The 14,205-nt window shown below is 34.1% G+C and overlaps 1 protein-coding gene across 2 annotated transcripts in view; it reads right to left on the bottom strand.

Moving 5' to 3' along the window:
• HORMAD2 (HORMA domain containing 2) overlaps positions 1-9,780 on the bottom strand; it is a 68,155-nt gene extending 58,375 nt beyond the window's left edge. The window contains exons 1-4 of one of the 2 annotated variants that reach the window (XM_045534437.1): positions 9,730-9,780; positions 3,096-3,237; positions 1,121-1,184; positions 585-621 (exon numbers count right to left, since the gene is read on the bottom strand). In XM_045534437.1, coding sequence (XP_045390393.1) covers positions 585-621; positions 1,121-1,184; positions 3,096-3,237; positions 9,730-9,780 — 294 coding nt within the window. Of the gene's footprint in view, positions 1-584; positions 622-1,120; positions 1,185-3,095; positions 3,238-9,729 lie in introns of those variants that run through there. The other variant, XR_006730663.1, reaches the window with a different exon arrangement.
• Positions 9,781-14,205: the final 4,425 nt, after the last annotated feature.

Below are 14,205 nucleotides of genomic sequence, written 5' to 3'. Positions count from 1 at the left end.
TCATATGCATTTAAAATTTAAGCTGTTTTTTTTTTTAAATTCAAGGTACAATACTAGCTATTTTGAGGGAATAGGCTATATGCATAAACCAAACATAGTTACCAAAATAACTAAGATAGAATAAAAACTGATTATTCAAGTCCATTTCTTTCCTTTCATATCTGCAAATTGAATCACCACTATCTGAACATGTTCAACGCACTAAATGCCAAATTCTTGTCTCTCCTGTCCCACATCCTGTGGATCTCTTCCAGTGACTTCAGAGGAAATTCTGTGGTCAAAAAGATATGAGTATGTAAAACAGAAAAATGAGGGTTTTCTCTTTTTTCTTTTTTTCAATATTCTTTTTACCTTTTTCTTTTTTTTTGGTCCAGCTCTTTACAGAAAGGGTTTTATTTCTAATTGATGTAAAGGAGACATCAACAGGACAAGAAAGACATAAACTCAAAGAATACTGGTTTATGAACACAAATATAGGCACTATTACACTGCTAAACACAACAACAAAATAAAATCTGAACTTCTTTTCTTAAGGGATAAAAGACAAGTTTTTGATCCTGGTGTAAATTTAAAAACATTCTTACGTATCTCTTCTCCAAAGCATCAAAACAACCTTGAATCCTGTCAAGAAATAAATATTTGATGTCAATTTGGACCCAATGCAAAGCCAAAAAAATTCCAAGTACATTCATTTACGTGTTTTGCTTTGAAGTGCATTAAATTGATAACCATTTTACCTTTCTTATTTAATCATTTTTTTAAAACTCCCAGTATCTTTTAATATGTTGATAGCACTTTAAAAATAATAGGTAAGTAATTTTGAGGTAGGGAACCACATCTTTTTTTTTTTAGCCCCCATAATGTTTAGTATACTGACATGTACATGATGAATAATCAAATTTTAATTGATATTTTTATTATCTTTAAACAAGTTCATTTTCTTGTAAAAAAATCTTAAAATAATATTAAATAATGGTTACAAATTTCTGGAAAATTATTTTAAAAAGAAAGAAAGAAGAAATGGTTTTAAGGAAATATCTTACCAAATAAAGTCTTACGGGTAATTTTAGCCATGATAAAAATAATGTTGTTAAACTTCTGTGGAATTCCAATTACTTACCACTTGACAATATGCACTGATCCAGGGCATCTTTTGTCTTCTCGGAGGATTTTTAAGCGGAGGCCTACAAAAATAGACACACAATCTATTTTCATCTACTAAATGACTGCTGTACTGAAATTGCCCATGCTAAATAGGGTATTTCCTTTAATTATTTTACTTATATAACTTATTTAGTTTTATAGCTTATAAAAACATTTAGAATCTCTATCTATTTTAAAAATAAATCTTATGTTGATTATCAGCTTAGTCCCAATTTTGATTATAGTTTAGTAGTCTGCCCCTTCTACAATGTAGCACAACTGAGTTGGCTGCAAAATCAATTTGTGCCTCTTCTTTGCCTCTGTTAAATTCTAAGTAATCATGAGGTAGTATTCAGACCATCCCCACTGACCAATTTAAAACATACACCTCTATCTCAGTCATTTCTGCTATTTCTCTCCCTCTCAATGTAAAAAAAGGAATGAAAAATTTTTATATGGATTATCCTCAAGTATTTATTTCCATCTAAAATCTACCTACTTTCTCTACTTAAGGAATGAAAAGACTATCTTATTAAAAGAGTTTTGGTTTAGATCAGTCTAAGATCAATCACTGATTCATGTATGACTTTTCATGAGTCACTTCATGTTTTCATATTGTTTTCCTATCTTAAAATTGATGTCACTGTATCTCTATTGAGGGATATGAAAGTTATTCCACGTTGGTGTAACATTTAGAGATTCCCAGAAAGAGTGACATAGGAGTAGTGAGCATTTTTATGATGGACATTAAAGACAAACATTGAGAGAGAGAGAGACGTATAACTTCGTCTATAACTGCCACAAGAAATTAAAAAATGGTATAAGAATGCTGTAAGAATGGCATTATCTACATGCCTAGGGTAGTGACTGGCACATAATAAGTGCTTAATTATCAAAAACATGTCTTTTTTTTCAATTCTATGTTCCAAACAAGAGGGGAAACCACAACTCTGTGCTAGATATATACACACTCACTATTACAGATTTGGATCCCATAGACCAAAGGAGATCATAATACAAATGAGGTTGTCATGATTGCAAATATCCTGCTTATATACTCATGGTACACGTGTATTTTATTGATGCTTATGAAGAGAATCAAATATTGCTTAAGAATATTAAATTAGAATGAGGCTAATGTATATCATTAAATATAGATGTGAGAAATTTAAAATTAGGTTTTGAAAAATAACATTTTACAAAGAAATTTGTATCTGTCTATATTTATTTCCAAATGACAGTTCCCATTTTAGTGACAAATCGACAAGATTCACAATCCAGCTTTTTAAACAAATAGTAAGATTTTGAAAAATTGATGAGTCTTAGGTACATTTTTTTTAATACAAGAGAAGGAAAGTAGTCAGAAACAGCATATAATATAAAGCAATGAGATGAAAAGTCTAAGGCACAAGAAACAAAAGGAATAAAAGTAGAAGACCTGGCAATTAAGAAAAGTACAGAACTGATTAAAATAATGATTATCTAAATATCCATGCCAATCAAAAGTGAGCTTGGCATTTTTTTCCCAGCATATTTATATATGTTAACAGGGAAAAGAGTTTTTTACCTGGCTCCTTTGAACTTCCTCAATGCCAAAGTATACCTCAAAGAACAAATTCAACTGAAGCACAAAATTGTACAAATCTACAGCATTCAAACAGATTTTGATCTGGCTGTTGCTTTCATAAGCATAGTTTAGAATTACTGGCCTTGTCCATGCAGATTTCTTTTTTCCTCAGTCTGTCATTTGATATCTAGCCAGGAACTAATGGTTCCTATTAGTAAATCACTAAAAATAGTAAAATTAAAATGGTTAATGTATTAGCAAATTGGTCTTGAAGAACAGGCCCAGGAGTTAGAATCAGCACACTCTGTGAGAAATGAAAGGTTTACTCCTGCGAAATAGAGGAAAGGGCTACAACAGCCAATGTAACCATTTAGTTTAACTTTACCATCCAAATGGCGCTCTCCATAAGAGCTCTCTGGAAACAGGCCCCTTAGATATGTTACACAGGAGACAGAAGTAGCAAAAAGTTTCTTCACCATTATCATGGACTCATGCTCATTAGTGATTTCAGTTGGAAAAAGTGTTTCCTGGAAAAAAAAAGTGAAAAAAAGATTAGTATTCTTTAATATATTCAGTCCACCACACCACTACCACAGATAGGATAAAGAGATTTTTCAAGATTTCCAATTTGATACCTTTATAGGTAATCAAACGGAAACAGAACTTTGAATATTGCATTAGATTAGATCTTCACAAGCAAGGCAGAGCAGAAAGGCAGACAATTACCCAAAGAATTCAAAATTAAAATAATGTATTTCACAATGATCCATGGATTTGAGGCAAAAGTGAAGTTTTATTATGATTATATAATCTCCTTTCCTCTCATAGACTCTTCAGACCCCCCTGCAATCTGGCTTTTACACCCCTCCATTCTACACTGTTCTCTCCAAAGTCACCAAGTACATCCTATCATTGACTTCTTCTCATTCCTCATAATATGTAAACTTCTTTGCAGTATCGGACACTATTGCCCACATATTCTCTTTTCTTCTTCAAGCTACCATAACTCTATTTTGGTTTTTTACCTATCCCTACAAATCTATCTCAGTATCTTTTACTTTTTCCAGTTGTTCTTCCCTTTAAATGCTGGTTATCTCCCAGGATTCTGTCTTCAATTCTTTTCCCTTTTCATAGCTCTCTTCTTAGATAATCTCATCCAGTCTCATAGCTTCAGCTACGGCCTATACAGAGAGGACTTCAGGTCACTATTTCTGTTCTGAGTCTCACTTCTATATTTCTATCTTCTGAACATCTGCACCTAGAACACTTTGTAGATCCCTTAAACTCAGTTTATTTCTACCACTCCTAAAACCTGATCTCAAGTTTCATTCTCAGACAAGCGAATCGGCATCCCCTGCAGTCATCCAGGCTAGAAGCAGCTTCATCTTTGGCTTCTCTCTTTCCTTTATACCCCATATCCAATTGCTAAATTCTATCAATTCTTTCTAAAAGAGTTCTCAAATCTGTTTTCTCCTTTCCCTTCTCATTGCCACTGCCTTGGCTCAAGATATACTCAATTCTCTCCTTGACTATTGCAGTAACCCCTGGTCTCTCTGCCAACAGTTCCTTTTATTCAATCTGTCTTCCATCTTGCCATCAGAACTAATTTTCAAGAATACAAATTTTGGCTGAGTGTGGTAGCTCACATCTGTAATCCCAGCACTTTGGGAGGCCAAGGTGGGAGGATTGTTTGAGGCCAGCCTGGGCAATATAGTGAGGCCCTATCTCTGGAAAAAAAATTTTTAAATTAGTCAGGCAGAGTAGTCCCAGCTACTCAGGAGGCAGAGGCCTGCGGATCGCTTGAGCTCAGGAGTTTGAGGTTGCAGTGAGCTATGATTACACCACTGCACTCCAGCCTGAGTGAAAGAGCAGGAGTCTGTCTCTAAAAAAAAAAAAGAACACGAATCTTATCATGACACTTCCAGTGTTCATACAGGATAGAGTTCAAATACCTTAGTGTGAGAGACTTAACTGTTATTTAGCTCTCCCACTCCTTCCTTTCTGTCCCCACTCCCTTATTCTCTCCCACAGATACGATGCACCCTACTCTCTAGACATCTACTATTCTACTACCATATATTTCCATACTTTTGTGCTTTGCTTAAGCTAGAGCTCTGAGGAATACAAAGGTTCTGTAAGATGTCAGATGATGTTCCATAAAAAGTATCAATGCTAGCAATAGTTTCCTGCTAAATTTTATGTTTGTGTGTGTATATGACAGATTAAGCAAATTTATATAGTTCTTAAATGATTGGATAGTCTGCCTTAAGAAATAGTATGCCATGCAAGGAATGTCATAAGAAAGTGACAGATATATGAATTTTTGCTTCACTATGTAAGGAGTATCTACCAACAGTCATCTTGCATATAGAATATTTGCTAATGGACAGTTGATGTTGGGTATCTTGAGTTATTTTAACATATGTTTGTCATACTCTTCAATGTATATTATGTATCTATATTAACATAAAAATAAGAATTTAATCATTTTTGTCATAATTAATTATTCTATGAGGCTGCTTTTTGCTGTCTTCTATAAGCCAAGCACAAAATATGTCTCATGAACTCCAGCTAATGGTATGTCAATACAGTATAATTTAAAAGTATTTTCCAAATATTGATGAATTAGACTATATTAAACCTAGGAACTTTTGTTCATTAATACACTATTAAGAGCAAAGAGGCAACTCAAGGGTGGAAGGAAATATTCTCAATACATATGTCTGAAAAAGGGATTCATATCCAGGATGTATAGAGATCTCCCAAAATTCCTTAAGAGAGACAACCAAATAGAAAAGTAAGCAAAATACTTGAACAGACACTTCACAAAAGAGCAGATCAAAACGGCCAATAAACAAATGAAAAAATATTTGAACTTCATCAGGGAAATGAACATTAAAATCACAATCAGAGAACACTATACAGCCACCAAAATAGCTAAAAGTTTTAAATATCAGAAAGTACCATTTGTTGTTATGGATGTGTAACAATCAAAACTCTTAAACACTTCTTGTGGGACTGTAAATGGGCATAACCTCTTTGGAAAATTGTTTGGTGGTACCTCATAAAGCTAAATATACACATATCCTATGACCCATATTCCACTCATGGGTATAAACCCAACACATATGCTTACCTATATTCACCAAAGGACATGTATTAGAACATTCATAACAGCATTATTTGTAAAAGCCCCAAACTGAAACTACCTAAATGCTCATCAACAGAATAGATAAACAAATTGTGGCATATTCCCCCAATGGAATACTATATAGCAATGAGAATAAATGATCTACAACTGTACTGAACAATATAGATGATTCTCACATGTAATGCTGAGCAAAAGAAACCAGATACAAATGAGTACTACCATGCACTCATTTGTCATTTATCAAGTTCTAAAGTAGGTGAATCTAATCTATGCTGACAGGTGTCAGGATAGTGGTTTCTCTTGGCAAGAAGAGGGGATAACAACTAGAAGGGAGCAGGAGAGGAGGGTGTTGCTATTATTCTGTTTCTTGAACATCTGGCTTCTGGTTACAAGAATGTGTTGTTTGTAAAAATTCATTTAGTTGTACATTTATATGAATTTTATGAACATGTACTCTCAGTAAAAGTTTTAAGTGTTTGCTGGTCAAATAAGTTCAGAAAATATGGTCTTACACAGTTCTTTTCAGCCAGGAATGCATTTCTTTCCATTCCCTAAGTCTTACTTTCTCCACAAATCCTTCCTACTCAGGCCCATTTTCAGTTAACCAACCGCTCCCATAGCCCCTAATGTCTCTACACTCATTTGACATTAAGTTTCTGCTGTCTTGTGTGGTAAATCTTTTATGTCCAAAGTCTTTTCTCTCCAGCTGGACTGTAAATTCCATAAGGGCACATGGACTTAGCTGGGCCCTGAAGAAAGACAGAATTCAGAGAAGTGGCAAGGACAAAGAATGGCATTAATAAATGCAAGAGGGCAAGAATGCTACGACATATCAGGGGGGCACAAGGATCAGACCAGTCTAGCTGAGGCTGAGAGTTTGAGCAGGGGAGAGTGGGAGAGAAGAAAAGTAGGTAGAAGCCAAAATGTGGCAAATTTAGAGGGCCACATTAAAGAAACTGGATATAGTCCTTAAAGCAATAGAAAACCCTCAAAACTTGGATAATGAAGATTTTCTTCTATAATTAAATGCTTTAGTAAAAAAATCACTCCAGTTCTAGGACTGCCAGAAGTATCTTACATGTGTGGCAAAGTACTAGTCCTCAAAAGTTGATGAAGTTCTTTTTAAGAACAAGTCTTACAACTTACCATTACCAGTAAGCCTCCAAATGCTAAAATGTATTTGGTTAGCTTCCAGGGGATTCTAAAATTTAGTGACAAAATAAGTTTATAGCTGTTACAATTTTACTGAGAATACATTAATCTATTTGGAATTATTTTAATGTTAGTAGTCAAGGCCTTAATAACAAACAGGCAGAAGAGTATCACTCTTTCTTTATCAGATTAAAGCTGAGACAACTGCCTGGGTAGATCAAATCTAAATTTCTTTTTTTGCCTTGCACAATATTTTAAAGTTGGAAGGACCTCAAAAATAATCTACTATAATGCACTCATTTTACAGGTGCCAAAAAGAAATCTAGAAAGTAAGTGATAGTACCAGATCACAGAGCTAGCAAGTGCTAGAACTCTTAAGTCTCTGATTGCCTCACTTACTCAAATTCAGGGGTCTTTTTTCCTATACTACACAGTTTCAACTGTTGAAGTTTTAATAAGTCTGTTACTTAGAGGTAGGTATTGTCCACAAACATACCTTCAGATGAAAAAGGGCTCCCAAAAATATTTTCCATATTTGTATATCTGGTTCTAGAATATCTTTTGGACATTCTAGACATGATTTTGCTATATAAGAATGCCTCTCCTTTGGTATATTATATAGTGGCAAATATATTACTACTTCATCCTTTTTGTCAAATCATATTATATTCAGTTGTTTAAAAGGTATATAATAACATTATTACCTTGTATATATGATGTGTTGGATGTGTGTGTGCATAAAATTTTTCAGAAAATTGCTTTTTGTACCCATAGATACTGAAAAATTAAGGTTTTTTAGAGTAACTGGATAATAACTAGCATAGCATGCATATAATAACTTACTGAAAACATTCAAAAACTTAGACGCAAGGCTTGAATAACCCATTTGTAAAACTAAATAACTTGAAAGTATAAAGACATTTACTTTAAATATAAAATCTAAAAGGCCATTTGTAGTAATGAAGATCAATGGTTGGAAAAAGCCTCTAGAGTTCTCTATACTCCAGGGATATTTTTCTCAGCTCAGCTGGTCTCATATTTTAAGAGTTATTATTGGTGTTTTTATAAATGTCTAATACATGAAAACACTATGGCTTGATAACAGAAAACACTACTGTAAATTATTTTAATAAGATACTGTGCTAATATAAGTGATGTTTGACAGCTTACCTGTCAAGTTACATGATCTTGGGCAAGTTACTTTATTTCTCTGAGCTTTAGTTTCCTCCTTATTGCAAGGTTTACTTGAAATAGTAACATAAAACCCTTGGCACAGTGCCTGGCACAAGATAAGTGCTGAATAAATGTTAGATCCTATAATTATTATTATTGTTGTTTTTAGTATTAAATAGCAAAAATCATATAGTCACTTAAATTTTATTACGGCAAGTAGCTCATGCAGTCCAAACAACAAAGATTTGTTTGTATTAAAAGATCAATTTGTTAATTTACAGTGAGAAAATAACTGCTAAGCTGACTGCAGTTCATATACCCAGCTCAGTATTTTCCCCCAGGAAGTAAGGAAACCAAGTGAGATCAGGCATCTATCTGCTTGGTGAGTATACTGAACATGACCCAGAAAGATGATGCTTTCTCTCTGTCCTAATTCCCCCTTCAACTCCAATCTTTTCTACCTCTGCTACAGCTTAATATTTGTAAAATAATTATTTTACTCTAATAAAATCATCTGACTTTCCATTCACTATAGAATAAAGCATAAATTCCTTAGCCTGGCTTCTAAGATCCATATTAATTTGTCCCCAAAGTTCCTATCCAATTTTATTTCCTACTTTTGTCCAACATAATGAGCCCTTCACTCCAGTAAGGATGGGTTCTTTGCTATTCCCTAAAATATGCCATGCTTATTTCCTATTCTGAGCCAAGGCACATGCTAGGTTTTCCTCATAGAATTTTCTCTACTCTATCCAAATTCTTTTTATCATTTAAGGTCCACCTTAAATTCTACCTCTTTCAAGACGAATATATAAACCATTCCAGTCTGCACTAACTCTCTAAATTACTATAATTTGTCCTGCCTTACTCTTTTTCATATATATGTAAATCATATACTGCTTTTCATATGGACTTAACTCCCATTAATCTTATTTCCTTAACCAGATTATAAATTTCTAGATGACCTTTTTTTTGTATTCTCTCAGTGAATAACATAGTATTACATATATATTAAATATTATTAAGTCTCAATGAATAAACAAATGATGTATTAATGAATGTCATGGGACAAGCTAAACTTGTCCAGGTGAATCCAGCAAGGTCACCTGGCCAGGTCATGCTCCCCCAGGCTCCTAGCACGTGTTTCTCTCAGTGCTCTTCCCCTTCAGTTCTTATAATTACATCACGGTGTGTAACAAAAGTTTCCTAATTGCTTCACGAAGTAAATGTCTAACAAAGAACCACTTTCTTTACACATCTATTTGTTTCTGATTTCTTTTACTCTAGAAGATCTAAATATATTAATACTGTATGGACATGAAACAAGCAATCAGTAAGTTACTTTGTAGAAGAAATCTATTTTAATTTTCTGTATATCTTCAGTCCATTAGGCAGTTAAAATGAACATATACTCTCCCAGAATATTATGTGCCAATTAACTGATAAAATTGCTGCTTAAAAAAAAAAACACAAAGATTAAAGTTATGATTCTGAACTAACTCACTAAATGGTCATTAATTTTCTTTTAATTCTTAACAAATACCTTAGATGCCTTGTGTTCTGTGAGGGAGTGAGAGAGCTGGGCAGTGGCCATTGTAGGAATGTATCAGGATTCTTTCAACAATTCTAACCTGTAAAAAAAAAAAATTAATTAGAGACTGTGGCTAACATAATACTTCCTGTCTTATTTTGTCCAATAATGGAACTGAAAAATTCTGGAAACAAACATATAAACTAAAATCAAGGTCAGTTAAGTATAAACCATTTCCCATTCTGTTCAGAATAGAAAGCAATTTACCAAGCTCAATTTTGAAGAAACAAAGGAAGAATGAATACTAAAATAGTTCTATCAGGCCCTATCTAAACTATAAAATGAATTTGAGTTGGAAAAATCCCTACCGTGAATTTTCCAAATGAGAACTATATAATTAGAATTTGACCATATTCATTGGGAAATAAGTTTAATAAACATTTTTATCTCCACCACCAATTTTCGATAAATTTGGCATAAGGTCTCTGGATTAATTTTTCCAACCACCCAGTGAAAATTATAAGATGATTTACTTGTTCACAAATATGTTGAGAGGACAAAAATAAACTGAAAATCACCTAAAGACTCAATATATATTATTCATCCTTGTTATTCCCACAGAGTGTAACAGTGCTCTGTATATAGCTGGGGCTCAAAGCATTTCTTGAATTAACTTCATGTGTAATTTATTTGCAAATTCAACTCTAAAGTTAATGTTTACACTTCATGCCCATTAAAATGGTTATTCATCAAATTAGCTAAAAAAGAAATTAAGAAAGCAATCCCATTTACAATAGCTGTGAAAAAAATCTAGGATAAATTTAACCAGGGAATCAAAGATCTCTACAACAGAGCTACAAAACACTGATAAAAGAAATTAAAGAGGACACAAAAAAATGGAAAGGCATCCCCTGTTCATGGATTAAAATAATTAATATTGTTAAATAACCATAATACCTAAAGCAATCTACAGATTCAATGCAATCCCTATCAAAATACCAATGGCATTCTTTACAGAAATAGAAAATACAATCCTAAAATTCCTATGGTACCACAATAGACCCCAAATAGCTCAAGCAACCCTGAACAAAAAGAACAAAGTGGGAGGCAACACACTACCCAACTTCAAAATATATTACAAGGCTATAGTAACCCAAACAGCATAGTACTGGTATAAAAACAGACACACAAACCAATGCAACAGAGCAGAGAACTCAGAAATAAATCCACATATATACAAACAACCGATTTTTTTTTTTACAAAGGCACCAAGAACATACATTTTGGGGAAAGGACAACCTCTTCAATAAACAGTACTGGGAAAACTGAATATCCACATGCAGAAGAATGAAACCAGACCCCTATCTCACACCACATACAAAAAATCAACTCAAAATGGATTCAAGACTTAAATATAAGACTCAGAAATACAAAACTACTTGGGGAAAGAAAACCAGAAGAAATGTTTCAGGACATTGGTCTGGGCAAATGTTTTATAGGTAAGACTTCAAAAGCACAGGCAACAAAAGCAAAAATAGACAAATGGGATTACAGCAAACTAAAAAGCTCTACATAGCAAAGTAAACAATCAACAGAGTGAAGAGGCAACCTGTAGAATGGAAGAAAATATTTACAAACTCTTCATCCAACAAGGGGTTAACATCCAGAACATAAAAGAAACTGAAGCAACTCAACAGCAAAACCCCCAAATAATCCAATTAAAAAATAGGCAAAGGATCTGAATAGACATTTCTCAAAACAAGACATACAAATGGCCAAACAAGTATGCGAAAAAATGCTCAATGTCACTAATCATCAGAGAAATACAAATCAAAACCACAATAAGATATCATCTCACCTGAGTCAGAATGGCTATTATCAAAAGGACAAAAAAATAACAAATGCTGGCAAAGATGGATAGAAAAGTGAACTCTTATACAGTGTGGGTAGGAATGTAAATTAGTACAACCAATATGAAAAACAGTATGGAGGGTCCTCAAAAAACTTAGAAATACTATATGATCCAGCAATCCCACTACTGGGCATTTATCCAAAGGAAAAGAAATCAATATATCAAAGAGATATCTACACCCCCTATTCACAATAGCCAAGATATGGAATCCACCTAAGAGTCCATTAATAGATGAATGGATAAAGAAAATGTGGCATGTATACACAATGTAATACTATTCAGCCATAAAAAGAATGAAATCCTGTCATTCTCAGCAACATGGATGAGCCTAGAGGACATTATGTTAAGTGAAATAAACCAGGCACAGAAAGATAAATACCACACGTTCTCCCTCATATATGGAGCTAAAGAAGTTGAGCTCATAGAAGTAGAGAGTAGAATTGTGGTTATTAGAGGCTGGGAAGGGTGCAGGGAGGGGATGATAAGAAAAGGTTGGTTAATGGATACTAAATTACAACTAGATAGGAGGAATGAGTTTTATTGTTCTATAGCACTGTAACGTGACTACAGTTAACAATAAATTTATTGTATATTTTCAAAGAGCTGGAAGAGAGGATTTTGAATGTTCCCAACACAAAGAAATAAGTGTTTGAAGTGACAGATATGCTAATTACTGATACGATCATTACACATTGTATACCTGTATCGTAATATCATTGTGTACCCTATAAATATGTACAATTATGTGCCAATTAAAATCTTATAAATAGCTATTCAAAAAATTGAAAATAATAAGTGTTGGTGAGGATAAGAAATTAAAACCCTTCTACATTGCTGGTGGGAATGTAAAATGGTACAGCCACTGTGGAAAACAAAAAATTAAGCAGAATTACCATATTATCCAGCATTTTCATCTGAGAAAAGAACTTTTATCTGAGGAATGGGAGTCCATTTAAATGGTCAGGCACAAAGAGAAATTGAAATCACACAGCAATCACATCCTACTCTCCACCTTTGAGCTATGTATTCATCTCTTGAAACTGCACGCTATTGCCACAAGTATGTATAAATTAACCTAATAATGTTGTAGCGGACACTATAACCCATACCCTATAGTTTAACAATGTATAGCCAATCAATGTTATTTCTGTAACCAATGAGAATTCCTGACAAACAACTTTGAATCAGCCCACTCTCTGTCCCTCTTTTTTTTTTTCTGCACTTGAGACTAGCCACCAGCCTGGGCAACATAGCAAGAACTTGTCTCTACAAAAAATTTTAAAACTAGCTGGGAATGGTGGTGTGTGACTATAGTCCCAGCTATTCGGGAGGCTGAGGCAGGAGGATTGCTTGAACCCAGGAGTTCAAGGTTAGAGTGAGCTATGATTGTGCCACTGTACTCCAGCCTGGGTGGCAGAGCGAGACCCTGTCTCTAAAAAATAAAATAAGTTATATTTTATGCCTCAGCCTCTTCCTTTTAGGTTGACACATCTCTAGTTATATATCCAAAAGAACTGAAAGGAGGACTGAAACAGGTACTTGTGTACTAATGTCCATAGTAGCATCATTCACACTAGCCAAAAGATGGAAACAATCAAAATGTCTATCAACAAATGAATGGATAAACAAAATGTGGTATATACAGTGCAATATTATTCATCTTAAAAAGGAATGAAATTCCAATTCATGGTATAGTGTGAATGAACCTTGAAAACATTATGCTAAGTGAAAAAAGTCAGATGCAAAAGCACAAATATTCTGTGATTCCACTTACATGAGGTACCTACAGTAGGCAAATTCACAGAGACAGAAAGTAGAATAGAGATTACTAGGGGTTAGGGGAGTGGAAGGAATAAGATATTTCACCAGTACAGAGTCTCTGTTCTGGATGATGAAAACATTTTAGAAATTGATAGTGGTGATGGTTGCAAAACATTGTAAATGTGCTTAGTGCCACTGAATTGTACACATGAGGTAGTTGAGTTTGATGTTATGCATAGTTTACCACAGTAAAATAAATGTTTAACATACATCTAGCCAGGCAAGGTGGCTCACACGTGTAATCCTAGCACTCTGGGAGGCCAAGCTGGGAGGATCGCTTGAGCTCAGGAGTTCGAGACCAGCCTGAGCAAGAGTGAGACCCTCTTTCTACTAAAAACAGAAAAAAATTAGCCAGGCATAGTGACACACACCTGTAGTCCCAGCTACTTGGGAGGCTGAGGCAGAAGGATCACGCTTGAGCCCAGGAGTTTGAGGTTGCTGTGAGCTAGGCTGACGCCACAGCACTCTTGCCTGGGCAACAGAGCAAGACTGTATCAAAAAATAAATAAATAAAAATAAAATGAAATAAAATAAAATAAAATACAGCTAGCTTTTAACCTCTATTGTTTCATTAACATAAAAAAGAAGCATGGCAAGACAAAGGAAAAAAGACCATAAATAAGAAAAAAAAAAAAAAGAAGCAAATTCCTTTTCTTTTCAAAGGACTCAATTTAATTTCAACTGGGGCTTCTTTTCAAGGTTTTATGGAGTTCCGACCAAAATACTTGTCAAATAATCCCTTTAGAGAAATTTCA

The sequence above is a fragment of the Lemur catta genome, chromosome 21 (assembly GCF_020740605.2).
Source record: "Lemur catta isolate mLemCat1 chromosome 21, mLemCat1.pri, whole genome shotgun sequence".
NCBI classification, from domain to species: Eukaryota; Metazoa; Chordata; class Mammalia; order Primates; family Lemuridae; genus Lemur; species Lemur catta.
Note: the sequence above shows the minus strand (reverse complement) of the source record. Positions and strands in the feature narration are given on the sequence as shown.